The sequence below is a fragment of the Cupressus sempervirens genome, chromosome 10 (assembly GCF_028749045.1).
Source record: "Cupressus sempervirens isolate cs-2001-9-10 chromosome 10, ASM2874904v1, whole genome shotgun sequence".
NCBI classification, from domain to species: domain Eukaryota; kingdom Viridiplantae; phylum Streptophyta; class Pinopsida; order Cupressales; family Cupressaceae; genus Cupressus; species Cupressus sempervirens.
Genome location: NC_143127.1, coordinates 54,540,615 through 54,556,072, shown reverse-complemented (window position 1 = coordinate 54,556,072; position 15,458 = coordinate 54,540,615). Strand labels below are relative to the sequence as shown.

Below are 15,458 nucleotides of genomic sequence, written 5' to 3'. Positions count from 1 at the left end.
AACAATCATAGGATGTTTTTTTGTATTCGAATGAGCTTGTCCTAATATGTCTGTCTAACGATTCAATCATGATTCTCAATACCTGCTCAAACAACCGAACGAAAAATACTACCATTAAAATGGCCTAATGCACTTGCACGCACACCAGTATCTACTTGATCACATCAGTATTGGGCATCTCTTGCCACCATCACCTACATTCACTGTCGTTCAAGCCTTCAAACTGAACTGTACGATGCGAAATGCCAGCCTTGTGGGAAGTTTGTTGTACTTTCAAGCGCACCTTTTGTTTCTTGGTACTAGACGGTGGACAATTAAGGCCAAGACTCTTGCATTTTTGTCCATATTGTAACTATCTGCTTCCAACTGGTCCTTCCACTGTTGACTGCATATTGTAACCATTTCTTGTTTTGTTGTGTTGTAACAAAGACAGTTAGGGTTGCCCTATGGATGCAATCCATTCCTCCAACATGTGCTTTCCACAGACAACGCCTAACCGTGAGCCCACACACTTTGACTATTCAGAATCTTGTCGTTCTTCATAGTGTGGACTATTTCCCTCGAAACTACATGATGCCTGCCCTTCTCTACTCATGTCTTTGCTTCTCCGTAGATGGTTCCCTTCACTATGGCTTGGTTTTATGAACATGCCTCCACAAGTTTCCCTATTCACCACGGCTCTCGGTACTTGTCCTTGGATTGGTTGCGTTCGTCGAACTTGGTTGCAGCACAATATATATGGTGTGCCCGCGGTGTCATAGAGGTGTCCGCGAGGAGTGCTAATGCGGAATGATCTCTACTAGCTCGTTTGTTCCTCACCGCAGTCTTTATAGGTCTTCCCTCTCTGTAGTGTGTTTTTTTTCCTTGTGAAGTGTCCGCAAGTGTACATGGGATTATTGTGCGGAGCATGTTGTGAGGTTCGTGGAACATGTCCATAGAGGTCATGGTATATCCGTAGTGGGAGAACATTCCACGAGAATATGCCTGTGGGTCATGTCCGCACCTTCTCTCCTTTTTTTAAAAAAAATATTATAAATTATTTTAAATTTTTATTTCTCATAGCTAGTTTACTTGGTTTCACTCTGTCCTTCATGCCGTTGGTGGTAGATTTTGAGTTTCGAGCCATTCACTAAGTCTGCTATCTTCTATCCATTGAGAGTCCATAACTTAATGGCTCCGTTGTCACCCACTTCCCATATTTTGTAGGGCCTAGCCATTTCACCTTGAACTTTCTGAGTTTGATCTCATTCTGTCCATTGTACCTTAGCACAAACTATCCAGGCTAGAACCTTGTCCGCTTTAAATGTTTATCATGCCACACTTTTCGCCAAGTTTGCACTACCTCAGTTGCCCATTGCACCATTAGTCATCATTTGTCTAGCTTGTCAATTGCCAAGACTTTTCACATCACCAAGTCTATTGTCAATTGCTATCTTGAGGCTTGGAACCATAAATTTTGCTAGCACAACCTCTCCTTGCCCGAACATGAATTGGAATGGCATTTTTCTTGTTGTGACTTTGAAGGTTGTGCAACATGCCTAAAGTACTAACAGTAGCATCTCTTCCCAATTGGCTTGCTCCATCCCACATGACTTATATATGACCGACACTAGAATTTTGTTCGTTGCTTCGGCCTAGCCGTTGGCTCTCGGATGGTATGGGCTCGACAAGGAATGAAACATTTTGAACTCGGTTGTGAGATGTCAGATCACATGATTTACGAAATGACCTCCCAGTCACTGGTTAATTGGATAGGGATGCCATAACATGTGATTATCTGCTCATAAATGAATTTCGTTGTACTTATTGTCAAGTTATCAGGCAACACTCGTGCCTCCACCCACTTTGTGAGATAATTTGTTGCTACCACAATGTAGCGGCATCTGCGAGCTCGACCTGGCTTCAAGGGTCCCACGAAATTTAAACCCCATCGTTTGAACAATTCCTGTGCATGTAATGGATTGAGCGGCATATAATCCCGTTTCAAGGGTTTACCCGTGTGCTAACAAGTGTCGCATCTAACCACCCACTCTCTGGCATCATTGTATAGCATAGGCCACCATAACCCTGCCACAAGTACCTTGTCATTTTGTCCGGTCCCATATGCCCTCCTGCCAGGCCTTTATGGGCTTCTCGAAGATCACTTTGAACTTCCTCCATGACACATCTTCTCAATACCTCGTCTAGCCACATTTTATACAATAGACCATTGATCAAGAAAAATGTTGTGCTTCTTAATACCAACTTCTGTTATCCGCGCAGTGGCATCTCCCTCAAAAATTATGAAGTGGATAGATATTTGTCGATGCTTTTATACCATTCTGGAAGGATGGCTATACGAAATAAATGTGCATCTAGGAAGTCATCAAAAACTCCTTCTAGTAGCTCCCCCGACCTGATCCGAAATAGTTGATTGGCTATAACATGGCTCTTCCCCGATCACACCACGATGGTGAATGTAAACTCTTGGAGTAGCAATAGCCATCTGCTCACCCTCCCTTAAATGATGGGTTTGTTTACCAAGTGCATCAATGCCTGGTTGTCTACGTAGAATGTGAAGGGCATTGCCAGCAAATAGTGTCTGAATTTTTGTACAACATACACCATTCCTAGAGCCACCCGCTCTGTCGTGTTGTAGTTCTTCTCCACCTTTGACAACAATCTGCTAACAAAGTAGATAGGATGATCCAGGCCATGATCACCCATTTGTTCAAGTGTCGCACCAATTGCAAAGTTACACGTGTCCACGTGCACATGAAACTCTTTATCCCAATTCGGGTATGCCAGAATTGGTGTCCCTAGCAATCTCGTCTTTAATTCCTTAAAGGAGGTCTCTTGCTCCGTACTCCAAACATAAGGTTCCCCATTTCTTGTCAGCCTATCGAGGGCGCATGAAACTTGAGCAAAGTTCTTTATGAACCTCCTCTAATATCCAATATGCCCTAAGAATGATTTGACTCCACTGACATCGATTAGCACTTCCATCTCCACGATCCCCTGTATCTTGTCGAGATCAGTTTTGAATCCCGTCTTACACACAGCGTGCCCCAACAGCTTACCTTGGGGTACCATGAATCTGCATTTCTTTGGGTTCAATGCCAGCTTGGCCAGACGACACCTTTCCAAGTGTTCTCCGAGTGCTACCAAATTCATGTCCTGTCCACTGAAGATAGACCAATCATCCAAAAATGCACGAAAGTTCCCTAAGGGCATTTTATCGAAGATATGGAGGATTATTCTTTGGAAGGTCGGTGCATTGCACAACACAAAGGGCATCTGATTGTATGCATAAACACCATTTTCTACCACAAAAGTGGTCTTCAGCTTATCCTCATCCGCTATCGATATCTAGTTATAACCGAAGAACCCGTCCATAAAGGAGTACATTTCATGCCCAACAACTTCTTCAAGTATTGTATCTGTGAACGGAATAGGGATGGGTATTTTATAGTGACAACATTCAAGCAACGAAAATCCAAACATATTCTAATCTAGTTTGCCTCCTTTTTCAATGATATCACAATGGGTGAGACCCATTCACTTGTTTCAACTCGAATTTGATTACTGCCTCCAACATGTGTTGGATCTCTTCATCCACCCTAGTTGTGTATTTCTTCTTCATTTTGTATGATCTCTTCCGCACTCGTACCGCGCCAGGCACTAAAGATATACGGTGTACACACAACTCTAGCAATACACCCTTCAGGTCCTTGTAACTCTAGGAAAACACATCTTTGTACTCCATGAAGATTTTGAATGTTGTCGCCTTCAACAGAGGACTCCAATCATCACTAACCAAGATGTTGCGCAAACTCACTTCATCCCCAAGGTTCATGATATGTATGGATGGTTCTTCGTATTTGATTGGTTTCCCTGCATCAAAGTTCTAAGCAGAGTTTTCATTCACCTAGACTTCTCCTTTGTACTCTCTGAACTTCAGTGGAAAAACCTCCTCTTCTGAATCCATTCCTTCCACTTCTAGCATGTTTCAGCTCAGAAATAACCCATAATCTTCCATTTGCCAATGGAAAAGGTCATTCAAGGAATCTATGTCATCTTCTAAACATCTTTCAAGTTCCAGCACGCCTTCGTCATTAGGCTTCATCCAATCTTGTCCCTTGTCCCTTGTCCCTTCCCCCAGATTCTCCGTTAGACTCGGATTCTGACACCATCTCCATTAGACTCAGATTCTGATGCCATCTCCTCACCTACCACTTGTGTCTAGAGGTCAATAACGAACTTCCTTCTGCTACTCTCCAATGAAAATGTATTTCTCTTCCAGTTATGGTTTGCACTTGTTACTAGCCATCCCCTTCCGAGAATGGCATCATATCCCTTCTTCAATGGAATCACGACTAAATTTAGTACGAATCGTTGGGTTCAAATGGTGACTTGTTGAGCCATCAATGTTCCCAGAGGTTTGAATCCATGTTGGTCTGCACAGAGTAAGTTGAAGGTTGGGGGCCACAAGGTAGATTTTCCAATTTTTTTCCATGTCTCCTCTGGAAGCACATTTACCCCTGACCCACCATCAACTATTGTATCAGTGAAGATTGTCCCGAGGATACCCATCTCCACTACCGCAAGGTACCGTCCACTGTTCAACGCATGTAGCATAGGGTCTACCGCTGATCCTCCCAAAATGGTTGGTTGTTGTATGGTGTTGGCGCTTGGTTGTGCAATGTAGGTGTTTAGTAATGTCCACTTCAACTAGGATAAGGTGTGGAGGTCTTGTACTTTAATTAGAACCTCCATTTGCAATATCTGCCCTATTATGTTATACTCAACCTCTATTCGTCTAGAGGTACTTGTAGCCACAATTATATCCCCCTTTGCTTTCATTGCCTTCTTTATTTCTTTTGCCTCCCATACTCTTTGTTTCTTTGTACAAGGATCAGGGTACATAGCTTGTTTCACTTGGTTACGGGTGACTGCTAGTACTTCGTCTTCCTCAATGTTGAGTAAGTTCGCCTAAGGCTTCGGGCAATTGGCTTCTTCGTGATCTCTGGGACCACACCATCAACACAACTTTTGCGGCGTGTTGTTCTTGTCACAGTCTCGGGCAAAGTGGCCCCACTAGCTGTACGCCTGACATTGAATCATTGGTCGGCCCTTCAAATCATATCGTATCTAACTTTTGTTCTCATTACCTCCTCTTCCTCCTCACCAGTTATTTCGGAACCTGCCCGATGACGCATTCTTTGTTTGTTGGTTGGCAGACCCGGAGGTAGATGGTTGTTCTTGAGCGAAAAGGACTTGTGGCCCTCTTGTCTTTAAGTTATACGGGTACTCCTTGGTGAAATGGCCCATCACCTGGCAGATGTGACATATGGACTTTTTGTGTCTACTTTCTTTGCACTCCATTCACCACATTTCTCCTTCATCATTTCACCCTACACCTCCTTTCATTGTTTTAAACTCCCGCATCATGCGTTCCATACCCTTCTATAACACTTGTACCTTTTTATTAGATTCATCCTCACTACTACTATCCTTGTTTGAGGATTCGTCGCTCTCGGATGATGACTTGCTTTTATTTTTCTTTAAAGATTTTCTTTCACTTTCTGAATTCATTGCTCTATCATACGCATCATTGTATAATGTCCATGGTACGATCCTCATTGCCCTTCTCAGAGATGTGTTTAATCTGTCAATGAACCATCTCTTCTTTAATTCATTCGCCGGTTGGGTTTTCATCTTTCCGAGCAATTCCTTCAACCTTCTATTGTATGCTCGAACAAGTTCCTTCATTCCTTGCTCAACACTGTAAATCTCTGTTACAACTTCATTGTTATCCCAAAGCAATTTAAGTTCTTGGAAATCTTTCCTGAGATCATCCCATGTATTTATTTTTGCTTTGGCCATGTCTAAATACCAGTTGATGGCAACACCCCGTAGTGTTGCAGGAAACTGTTGAACCCATTCATCTTTGTCAGTAACACCATTTGTCGCCCAGATAGTTTCACATGTACGATAATGATTGATAGGATCTTCCTTCTTGTCACCAATAAACTTGGGTAATTTTTGTTTTGGCTCTGCCATAACTAGCAGTCGTTGTGCTGCTATAGGTGGTTGTGTCCGTAACGATTGTTGTTGTTGTGCGTGCACTTGTGCCTGTGTGTACTGCGGTGTGATAACTTCTACGAAGAGGTGTGGTCTACTATCGAACTGTACTCGCTCGAATAGTATATTCATGACAAAGTAATCACCATGCGCTCGTGCTCCTTCGGCACCTTAAGCCACACTAGTTCCCTCTTTACTTCTGCCTGGGTTCTCCACCTATGGCATATGTAAGTTCGGAAACTCCTCCCTCGTCTCCTCAACCAAATTCAACCTTTTTTGTGTCTCTTTGAGTAAGTCCTTAGTACTTCTCGATCGTAGATGGTTAGGCAAACCTTGCTCTCCATTCAATGCATCTCCTGCAGCACTGAAGTCACCCTCTGTGTCCCCACCATCGTACCCGTCAATGAGTTGCTTGAGCCTTTTTCGTCGCTCGACTCATTGTGTGACTACCAAAGCTCTTTGTGGAGTGTGAATATCATCATTCTTTTGTTTGTTTCTATTTTTATTTTTGTTCAACTGATTTGTCATTAATCCTCAAAAAATCATCATAGTTAACAAGAACACTTTTATTTATGTAAGTCTATGTACATCATTATGGTCGTCTACGTGACTGTTTATAGAGGTTAGTTCTCTTTTTCACACACTCTACCTACATTCCCATGGCCTAGAGCTCATGGGTGGGACCTTCAGCTATTTTCATCACGCTCTTCTGCTTCCCAATTGCGTTCTCGAAAGTTTTGAAGGGTTTGCTGCCTTCGCTGCTCCCGCTCGATCTACTCGCATTGTTGTCTCTGTGCCAGAAAGGCTTGTGCAAACAGTCTGGGCAACTGATGCAAAAGTCAATTGGCGGTGGGTCTCACGTTCAGTGAGTTCCAAACAATGTCCTCCAAAACTTCTTCCCGTACAGCTTCTCTCCGGAGCAAGGTTTCAATAGTCAAGTGGAACAAAATGTGGAAGTTCTTTGTCAGTTCATACTCCCCTTCGAACTGTTCGGGAATTCCATTTTCATTCACTTTCACGTTCTCCTCAAGAGGTATTTCCATTTACTCTATTTGTGGTATGCCATTGGTCGCATCACTTTCTCCAAATTTGAAGCGACAACGGTGCCAAATGTTTACCCTCGTGGTGTAACAAGGACAAATTGTGTACAGAAAGTAAAGTACTCAACATGAAATGTAAATAGAGATAATAATGATATATTCATTCATTGATCACCATACACCAATATACTACATACCAACATGTCTCAAATAAGGAAATGATGCATAACTATAGTGTCCGAGGGGTCGCGAGACGAATCATCGTGACCGTGTAACTCCCTTGGATGTCCCAACTATCTAACTACCCAATAACCCGACAACATCATGTGTGTGACTTCATGACCTTAATTTTATGTCCTTATGAAGTAACTCTGGTAAATTATGTTATGCTGAGATAGCACGTGTTATGTGATATGAATTTATCATTAACATCTTTGGTTGCAATTATATGTCTGCCTTACTAAAGATCTCTCTCTTGCTAAGAGGGAGTGTTGATGATTGTAGTTGCGATATATCTTTGGTCTTATGAAATAGATATATATTTGTTATGGCCATTATGATCATCTTCGGCTGAAAGAGACATTTGTGATAATATTTAAGTTAATATCATATACAAAGACATGTCATACATTATGCGAAGAGGCATGTGTATGAAATATGAAGGGTTTTGTATTTGGAAATTGAAGAAACCTTCGTGTGTAAGATGAAGAGTCTGAATTCAATCTATTTATGTGATTGCCTAGTGTATTGTAAATCAATCAAGTGAAAGCCTTGTACTTGAACATTTTTCATTATCAATAAAAGCGATATTTTGCCAGTGTGGCTCGGTTTTTCGCTTAAGTTGAAGGGTTTTCCCAAGATAAAATGTATTGAGTCTTTTGTGTTTTGTTTTATGCTCTTTGATGCTGTTTTATCTTTATTCCTGGGCAAAACCTTAACTGTTTGGGTCATAATTTTCATTATTACTGAAGGTGGTACCTGGTATTTTGATCCTGTCATCATCATTTGGTTTGTTTTTTGAGCCCATTCCTCTTTTGGCTTACGTACATGCTCTTTTATTATTCTTGGCATCATCATTTCGCCCACTTCTCGCACAGCCTTGTGCTTCTATACAGAGTTTTCCTGTGGCCAAGTATTGTTGGGCTCCTGGTTTACTTTCTTCTCTGTTCTATGCATGAGGCCAAAGATTTTGTGGTGGTATGACAGATAATATTATACAGATATATATTTATATGGCTGAGAACATATACTTGAGTTAGCAACACACACACACATATGGATAATTCAGACATATCCATCATAGTACAAAGTTGCCATGTAATTGTTATCCTTTCCAGTGTTTGGTGCTTTCTTAGCAGATTTATTCTGGGATTGATTGAAATTTGCTTTGTGGAATGGAAAATGTAGTTATTTCTGTTTATTAATCTATAGAAGATGCTCTCTAATTCATCCACAATGTTTGAAGCTATAATTCCTATTAAATTTATGATTTTCTATTGATAGAATATGTATTTAATATTCACTTATTCATATTAACTAATATTCACTGATTTTGTATAGTATATTATGGGGTCTCTAACAATGATCTTAGTTGAATGCCGAGGAATTGATGACAGGATCAGGAATGTGAAGTGAGTTTACCGCAAGAAGATTATGGATGAGAAAGGAAGATTCTGATATAAAATCTGGGACTGCGGCAACAATGTTTATTCATGTAACCCTTAAAAATCTGTATTGCACATGGATAGGATGTAAAATAAAAATCTATCTATATAACAGATAGATAATTTGTATTTGATGTCTGCACTTGAGGAATATGTTCATCCTCATCTGAACTATCCACAAACTTGCAGTTTTGTATTATTTTACTTAAAGAAGGACCTCTGGTCATGAGCAAACTGTTCTTTTCCTCCAGTGCCCACACTTGAACGGGTAAATTCAAAATTATATTAATAAAATAAAAAAGGCCTTGGCCAATTATCGATTAAAAAAATGCTGTTTTCAATTTCTTTTAGTTATAAAACCATGCATTTTCTCTCTTGAGATGTCAAATTCTAATGTTAAAAAACATTTTGCAATTGAACTTTGCTAAAAAGATTATGCTCTTTAAGAAATTTTAATTTTAGTACTCTCTAACTTGCCATGTTTTAGTTGAGTTTTTACTGAGTCAAATGTTTTGGGATTGCTGAGTACTCTTCAAGTCCAAGTCTGCAAACTATGCCTTCACATTTGATCATTTTTAGAAGAAGAAACTTACTCCATCATTATATACACAACTGACTGATGAATCTTACAATAAATGCATAGGAAAAATATTACGGAAGTCTATGGCTGTTGCTATAAATGAACCACCCAATAATAAACACCTCGTATGAATACATTTATTTCAAATATAAACACCAAGGTATTGTCTCTTTACACACCTGCAATAGAATAGAAACCTGTTTCGAAAAAAACAAAAGCAAGGTATATTATCCATGAATACTCACATATTCCTCCAAAAGATATATTTCACAGCCTTCCTTATTGTTGTATTATATGGTTGTCGTCATGTAAATCGGATATACATTGTGCCACTTTAGATTAAATTTTATATACTAATCACCGCATAAGACATATATAACTACTCTTTATGTTTAATATAAGATTGCCACTAAAATAGACAAGCAACCAGCACAAGTAGATGACCATGCAGCTCAAGCACAAAACCATGTAGCTCAAGCAGTCAACAAAGTAGCCCAAGCAGACAACATAGCTCAAGCAAGATGCCAACTAGCTCAAACAAACAAGCCAAGAAGCCCAACTAGACAACCAAGGAAGTCAACCAAGTAACCAAGTAGCTCACCTAGACAACCAAGTACTTGTCGTAGGTAAATATTGGGCAGCCAACGGGTCCTTTCGGGAAGGTTCTTGTTATGTAGCCGACGGACCCTTTCGGGAAGGTTCTTGTTATGTAGCCGATGGGCCCTTCGGTAATTGTCATGTAGCCGACAGACCCCTTCGGGAAGGTTCTTCGGAAAGCATTTATACCCCCTTCGGGAAGCATTGTATTCATCTTATCTTATCAAGCATAATGTAATGTCTTTGGCATATGCGAATAATAATAAGAAGTTTTACTATTCATATCTATGGTTTGTGCACTGATTTCTTTACCCAGTACGATAAACAGTACTTGATGAAGATCTAATGAATAATAAATAGCCTGATACACATTTCATTCCAATTCTCTATTTCTTAGAGTGATCCTTCAAAATCTATACAACCTTGATCGTCAACTTTTGACATCAATGACAAAATATTGTCATTTTTTCTGTTATCCCTATTCTGGGATACTACAATTGTGGAGTGTTTATAGTGTGTCTTGCAGGGTTCTTGAGGATAATTGACAATGTCTTAGTTACCAGGAAGAACGGTGTATTTGTGAATAGTTGAGAATGTATCGATTCATATGTATTGATGAATACTAAGGACATCCAAGGATATGTTCAGTTAGGTGTTTCCTTCATGGTTTGTGATATCTGGGTGGTTGTTTGTCCCAAACTAGAACCATTGTTCCTACATCTGTTCAGAGTGATGTAATAAGGGGGATAGTTTATAATATATTACATTAATAGTTAATTGAGTGAGGTGGTTGTAATAAGTTCTTTGTTAGATAGAGAAGTCTTTGGTGGCTAGGTTGTTGGTTCTGTGGGAAAATGTCTTTATAAAGCCATTCCTTAAAATGTTTTGTTCAATATATCATATTCCATCATAACAATATTACATAATTTATCTGCTTCGATCATATTGTAATCAATTCTTGTGCATTGTGTGATGCATTATAATATGTGCTTATGCTTGATTGCTACATAAACCATATTTTTGAGTGCTATGAGGTTTGATTGTCGTTGTTTAAAATTACAAGATTAAACTTATGAATATTGATTTAACATTCCAAAATCACAACAGCTTGGCTGACTTCACATGTTTCTACAGTTGATTTTACCATTGCAGGAAAGTCATTATGCACTCAAATTTCTATCTATACAAATTTTGAAAAAACCTCTCGCATATGAAGCGAGGGAGGAATATTAGCAGTTCTAATTTGATAAATAAACTTTGCCTTTTTTTAGATTTATCACGTTATTGGAAATATTAGCAGGTATTCTCAAGGTCACAAGCATGAAAATTTGCATAAATAATATTTTTTTTCCAATTGTCATAGTTCACAATCTGCACCAATAATAAAGTCTGTTGTTGCTAAAGAAGCTATTGATAATTGTCTTCGACCTTAGATGTTGAGATCCTATCTTCAAGCCTGACAAAGACGCAGCTTGGTATTCCTCTTAATGAGGAAACAGTGATTGATTAGCATTATGGATGAAAAATATCCCCATGGTTGTTTCACAGGCATTTCATGTATATAAAAATGATTGAATGCACTCCATTGCCGAATGGTATCCAATGATTTGTTTCAAAGGATTTCCATATCTTAAATAATAGTACTTAAGATAGTAGAGAGTCTGCAGTCTTATTGGTTTCAGTCCATCCTGAAGTGTTGATATACAAATTACATACATAGTTATCACAAGAAGCACTCTTTATCATTTACAAGGACACTAGAAATATCATGTCAGTTATTCAAAATAATTCTTGTGAGGCAATAGTTTCCTGCATATTGTTTTGTATTAGTGATTTTTTAGTATAATCCTCTTTTAGCAAAATATTACTCTACAAATGATGCATCATAGTATCATATGCAACAGATGTACAGGCAATTATTTTGCCAACTGCTTAACATTACTCCTAAATTCCTAAATATATAGCTATGTGACATGTGAAATAGTAAAATTGCCAAATGGTGTTAAAAACAATTGTCTTAAATTTTGTCATCTTAAATCAAATCTTCCAATCTACACTTGAACAAGGGAAATTCATCTATTTTAAAAGGAAGACCATTATGGAAGAAGCGTAGGTTATAATTTCAGTTTCCTCAATAAGTTTGAATATGAGCTTTAACAGATATGTATGAAATGAAAAATGCGAGCTATACAAGTACAAGTAAAATTGAATAAATATTAAAACAGGTGAAATTAGGCACTCAGATATTACTCCCAAGTCCCTACAACACCAGAAGATAGGTTGAAGACCAACAACAAACAATAGAAATACACAATATACAAGGGAGAGACAGTACCTCAAAATATCACCATCAAAACTTAAAATTTCAGAATGCCTTCGCCGATCAAAATTTGTTAGTTTCTTATTACTTGCTGTCCATGGAGAAGACGGTTCAACAAAAGGATCCCATCTTCCACTAGCATAAGTTGTCAGCATGGGTGATGCATCTCTTGTTGATTGTTCCCTAGCATAGACAAGTTTTGCAATAGGACCAGTTACATGATATTCTGCACAAAAATCACTCAGCCTTTTCCTTAACTTTTGCATTGCTTCGCAGTGCTCAGAAAGTGAGTTAACTTGAAGCAACTCTGATTGTATTACCCTTTGACATATGCTTCTGCACAATTCTGGGCTGAAAAGTGGTATTCCAAATTCTATACCAAGTGGAACCCACTCACATTTTGCAATCTTAGCAGAGTGATTCTCATTATCTTCCATTCTATGAATCTTTATTAGACGGAGATATCCTATTGTCCAAAATTGAAGTTCTTTGGCCAAAATGGTTAATGTTGAATTCAGCTGTGCAATTTCTTCAGCACTAAGTCCAATCTCATTACTGACAATGGTACATGAACCATCTCGATTTATCAAAGGTAAAGGTATATCCTTTGTAATAGGCTTTCCAGACTTGTTTAAATCAACTTTCAACAGGGGCAAAACAAGAACAGCAGAGAATTTTAGTAAAGAATTCAAGCAATGCAAAAGAATATTTCCATTTACAAGAGTTCCATCAAACCTGCCACCAAGTCCTCCTACAGTAGATCCATCCCAAGCCCACAACAAAGCTTTTTCACATCCTGATAAAGGCGGAGGAAGCAATCTAATCCGCTGACCTTTCATCAGAACAACAGAAACAGGACCAGAACCTGCTACTGAATATAGAATCAGTTTCATCCACGGTGTCATGGAAGAATATGATGGTGGACCAAAATGGACAGGACTGGCACCGCCGGGCAAAATTACTGAAGGAGAAGAAGGGAGAGGGATCATTGAAACAATTATGTCATAGTCACGGTGAAATAAACGATGCAATGTCGGTGGTGCCAAGCCAGCTAAGCTTTCACAACGAAGAACATCTACACGGTATTTGCGCTTCCGCTTCACACGATTCTTTGAATTAATGTTGGTGTCAGTAGAAATCAAAGAGTTTTCTTCTTTCTCAGCATCAAGGCCCACATTTGTCAGCTGGTCTGCATAGTGCTGAGATGATCTGTCAGCATATTTATCAGACTCTGGCAATGGGTACTTCGGTTCAAAAGGTTGATTATCCATCTCAGAAATTCCAGATTCAATTGAGCTCCAATGGAAGTTATTATTTCCAGAACCATTTAATTGTAGTTCTTGCCCAATATTAGAGTTTCCAATACTTTTCCTTGGATTCTCTCCATCAGAAAAAGCACTTTTGTTAGAGAAAGCATCAAATAAGTCAGAAACATCTCCCTCTGTTGTATCAGTTGTCAATCCACCAGACTGGAGGCATTCAAGCACACACCGAAGACTGGATGCGTGATTTGCAAACTCTTGCAGTTCACCTTCAAACTTTGTACCTTCTAATGCAAGCAGGTCATTGCATAGCTCAGCAATGCTAGCATCACCAAGCTTTCCTGCTTCATAGAGTGTAACTGCATGAGATTTCAAACCTGCAAAAAAAAAAAAAAAGTTTACAAGTCATGTTCATTGTTAAGTAACTTCAAATCTTCTTATTAAAAAACATAATTGTAAGCATGAGAATGGATCAAATAGAATATTTATCAGAGATGCATAAGAAAAACATTAGATACAATGGAAACTTACACATCAGTATTATTACTCAAGAGCTCTACCAAATTAACAGCCTGATCATCAGTTGAAAATTGCAACATTGCATGTTTGTAATACCCCATGCTATAATATACATATTACTGACCCATTTACGTAGTTGAGTTTTGAGTCATCATTCAAGTCCTTAAATAAAAGTGACATCTCATAAGTTTGATGCATAGTTTATTGAAATGGTTTGCATTTTTTCTTATAAAAGAGAGGTCTAAGTATTGAAAAGAGGAACAGTTCACAGCAGCCAAATGATTTATACTAAAAATGTTAAACAGAAAGCAAAAGGTAATTACAGTCTTTACCCAAACAAGTGAATTACATATATAAGCCCAGCAGTTTGGTGTAAAGCATAAGAAAATTAAAGTAAAATATCACAATATGTATACTTGTAATCATAGTTGAAAAACTCGCTTTCGGCAATATCTCGGCTAGCTCAAAAAATTTGAAAAACTCAGAATCGGCAATAAATTGGCACTTCTATCAAATATTTGAAAATATATAATTTTTATAGATATATATTAATAAATAATTATGAAGACTATAAATAAATATATTTGTTCTCTAAATGAATTTATAATTTATAAACACTGTAAACTTATAAATGTTGTTAATAAACAAAGCATATGCATATTAGCATTAAGAATAAATATACAGTATTATAATTTATTAGCTATACAGTTATTAATTTATACTAATTTATAGCTCTCTATAATGAATTTATTAATATACAATATTATACTACTTTAGTATTAATATATATTATTATAAATGTACAAAACCAGTTCAAGTAAATTAAAATTTGTATATTATAAACTTATCTATAAACTCACAATCATCAATTCATAACTTCTAAAAATTTACAACTTATAGCTCTATAAAAATATATATAGTGATGATGTGTATATAGAAGCATAATAGTTATGTGTATATGAGGAGATTTGACCACTATGCATTGACTTTACAAGTCATTCATTGGGAATGCAATTTGGCATACTTAGACAAATTTACATTAAATTTCCAAAAATGTTTTCTATAACGTGTTGAAGAGCAAACCATTATGTGAGTATCCTACAATCAGCACTCCATGTGATGGCATCTTTGAAGCATATCAATGAAATTGTTCCTATCTCTAAATCTGTGTGCCTTAATAGTCCTCAGTACTCACACCTTTCCTCAGTAGCCATCATAGCCCTTTTGTTAGCCGTCGCAACCTACGGGAAAATGAAAAAACTCTAAACATTTTTTAGAAAACTTATTTGTTTTTCAAGTTGACTTAATTAGCAGTTTTTTGACCCAAAAATCATAAATCATAAAAACCGTGATTTTTTCACCCCAAATGTGGTGCAATTTTTTCAAAATATCGTCGGCAATTTATTTGACGAT

At 38.0% G+C, this 15,458-nt stretch overlaps 1 protein-coding gene across 1 annotated transcript in view; it reads right to left on the bottom strand.

The window, feature by feature from the left end:
* LOC149532529 (FAM91 carboxy-terminus protein) overlaps nucleotides 1–15,458 on the bottom strand; it is a 170,019-nt gene that overhangs the window by 34,103 nt on the left and 120,458 nt on the right. Inside the window, exon 10 of the mRNA XM_089804375.1 lies at nucleotides 12,280–13,903. Coding sequence (XP_089660501.1) covers nucleotides 12,280–13,903 — 1,624 coding nt within the window. The remainder of the gene's footprint in view (nucleotides 1–12,279; nucleotides 13,904–15,458) is intronic.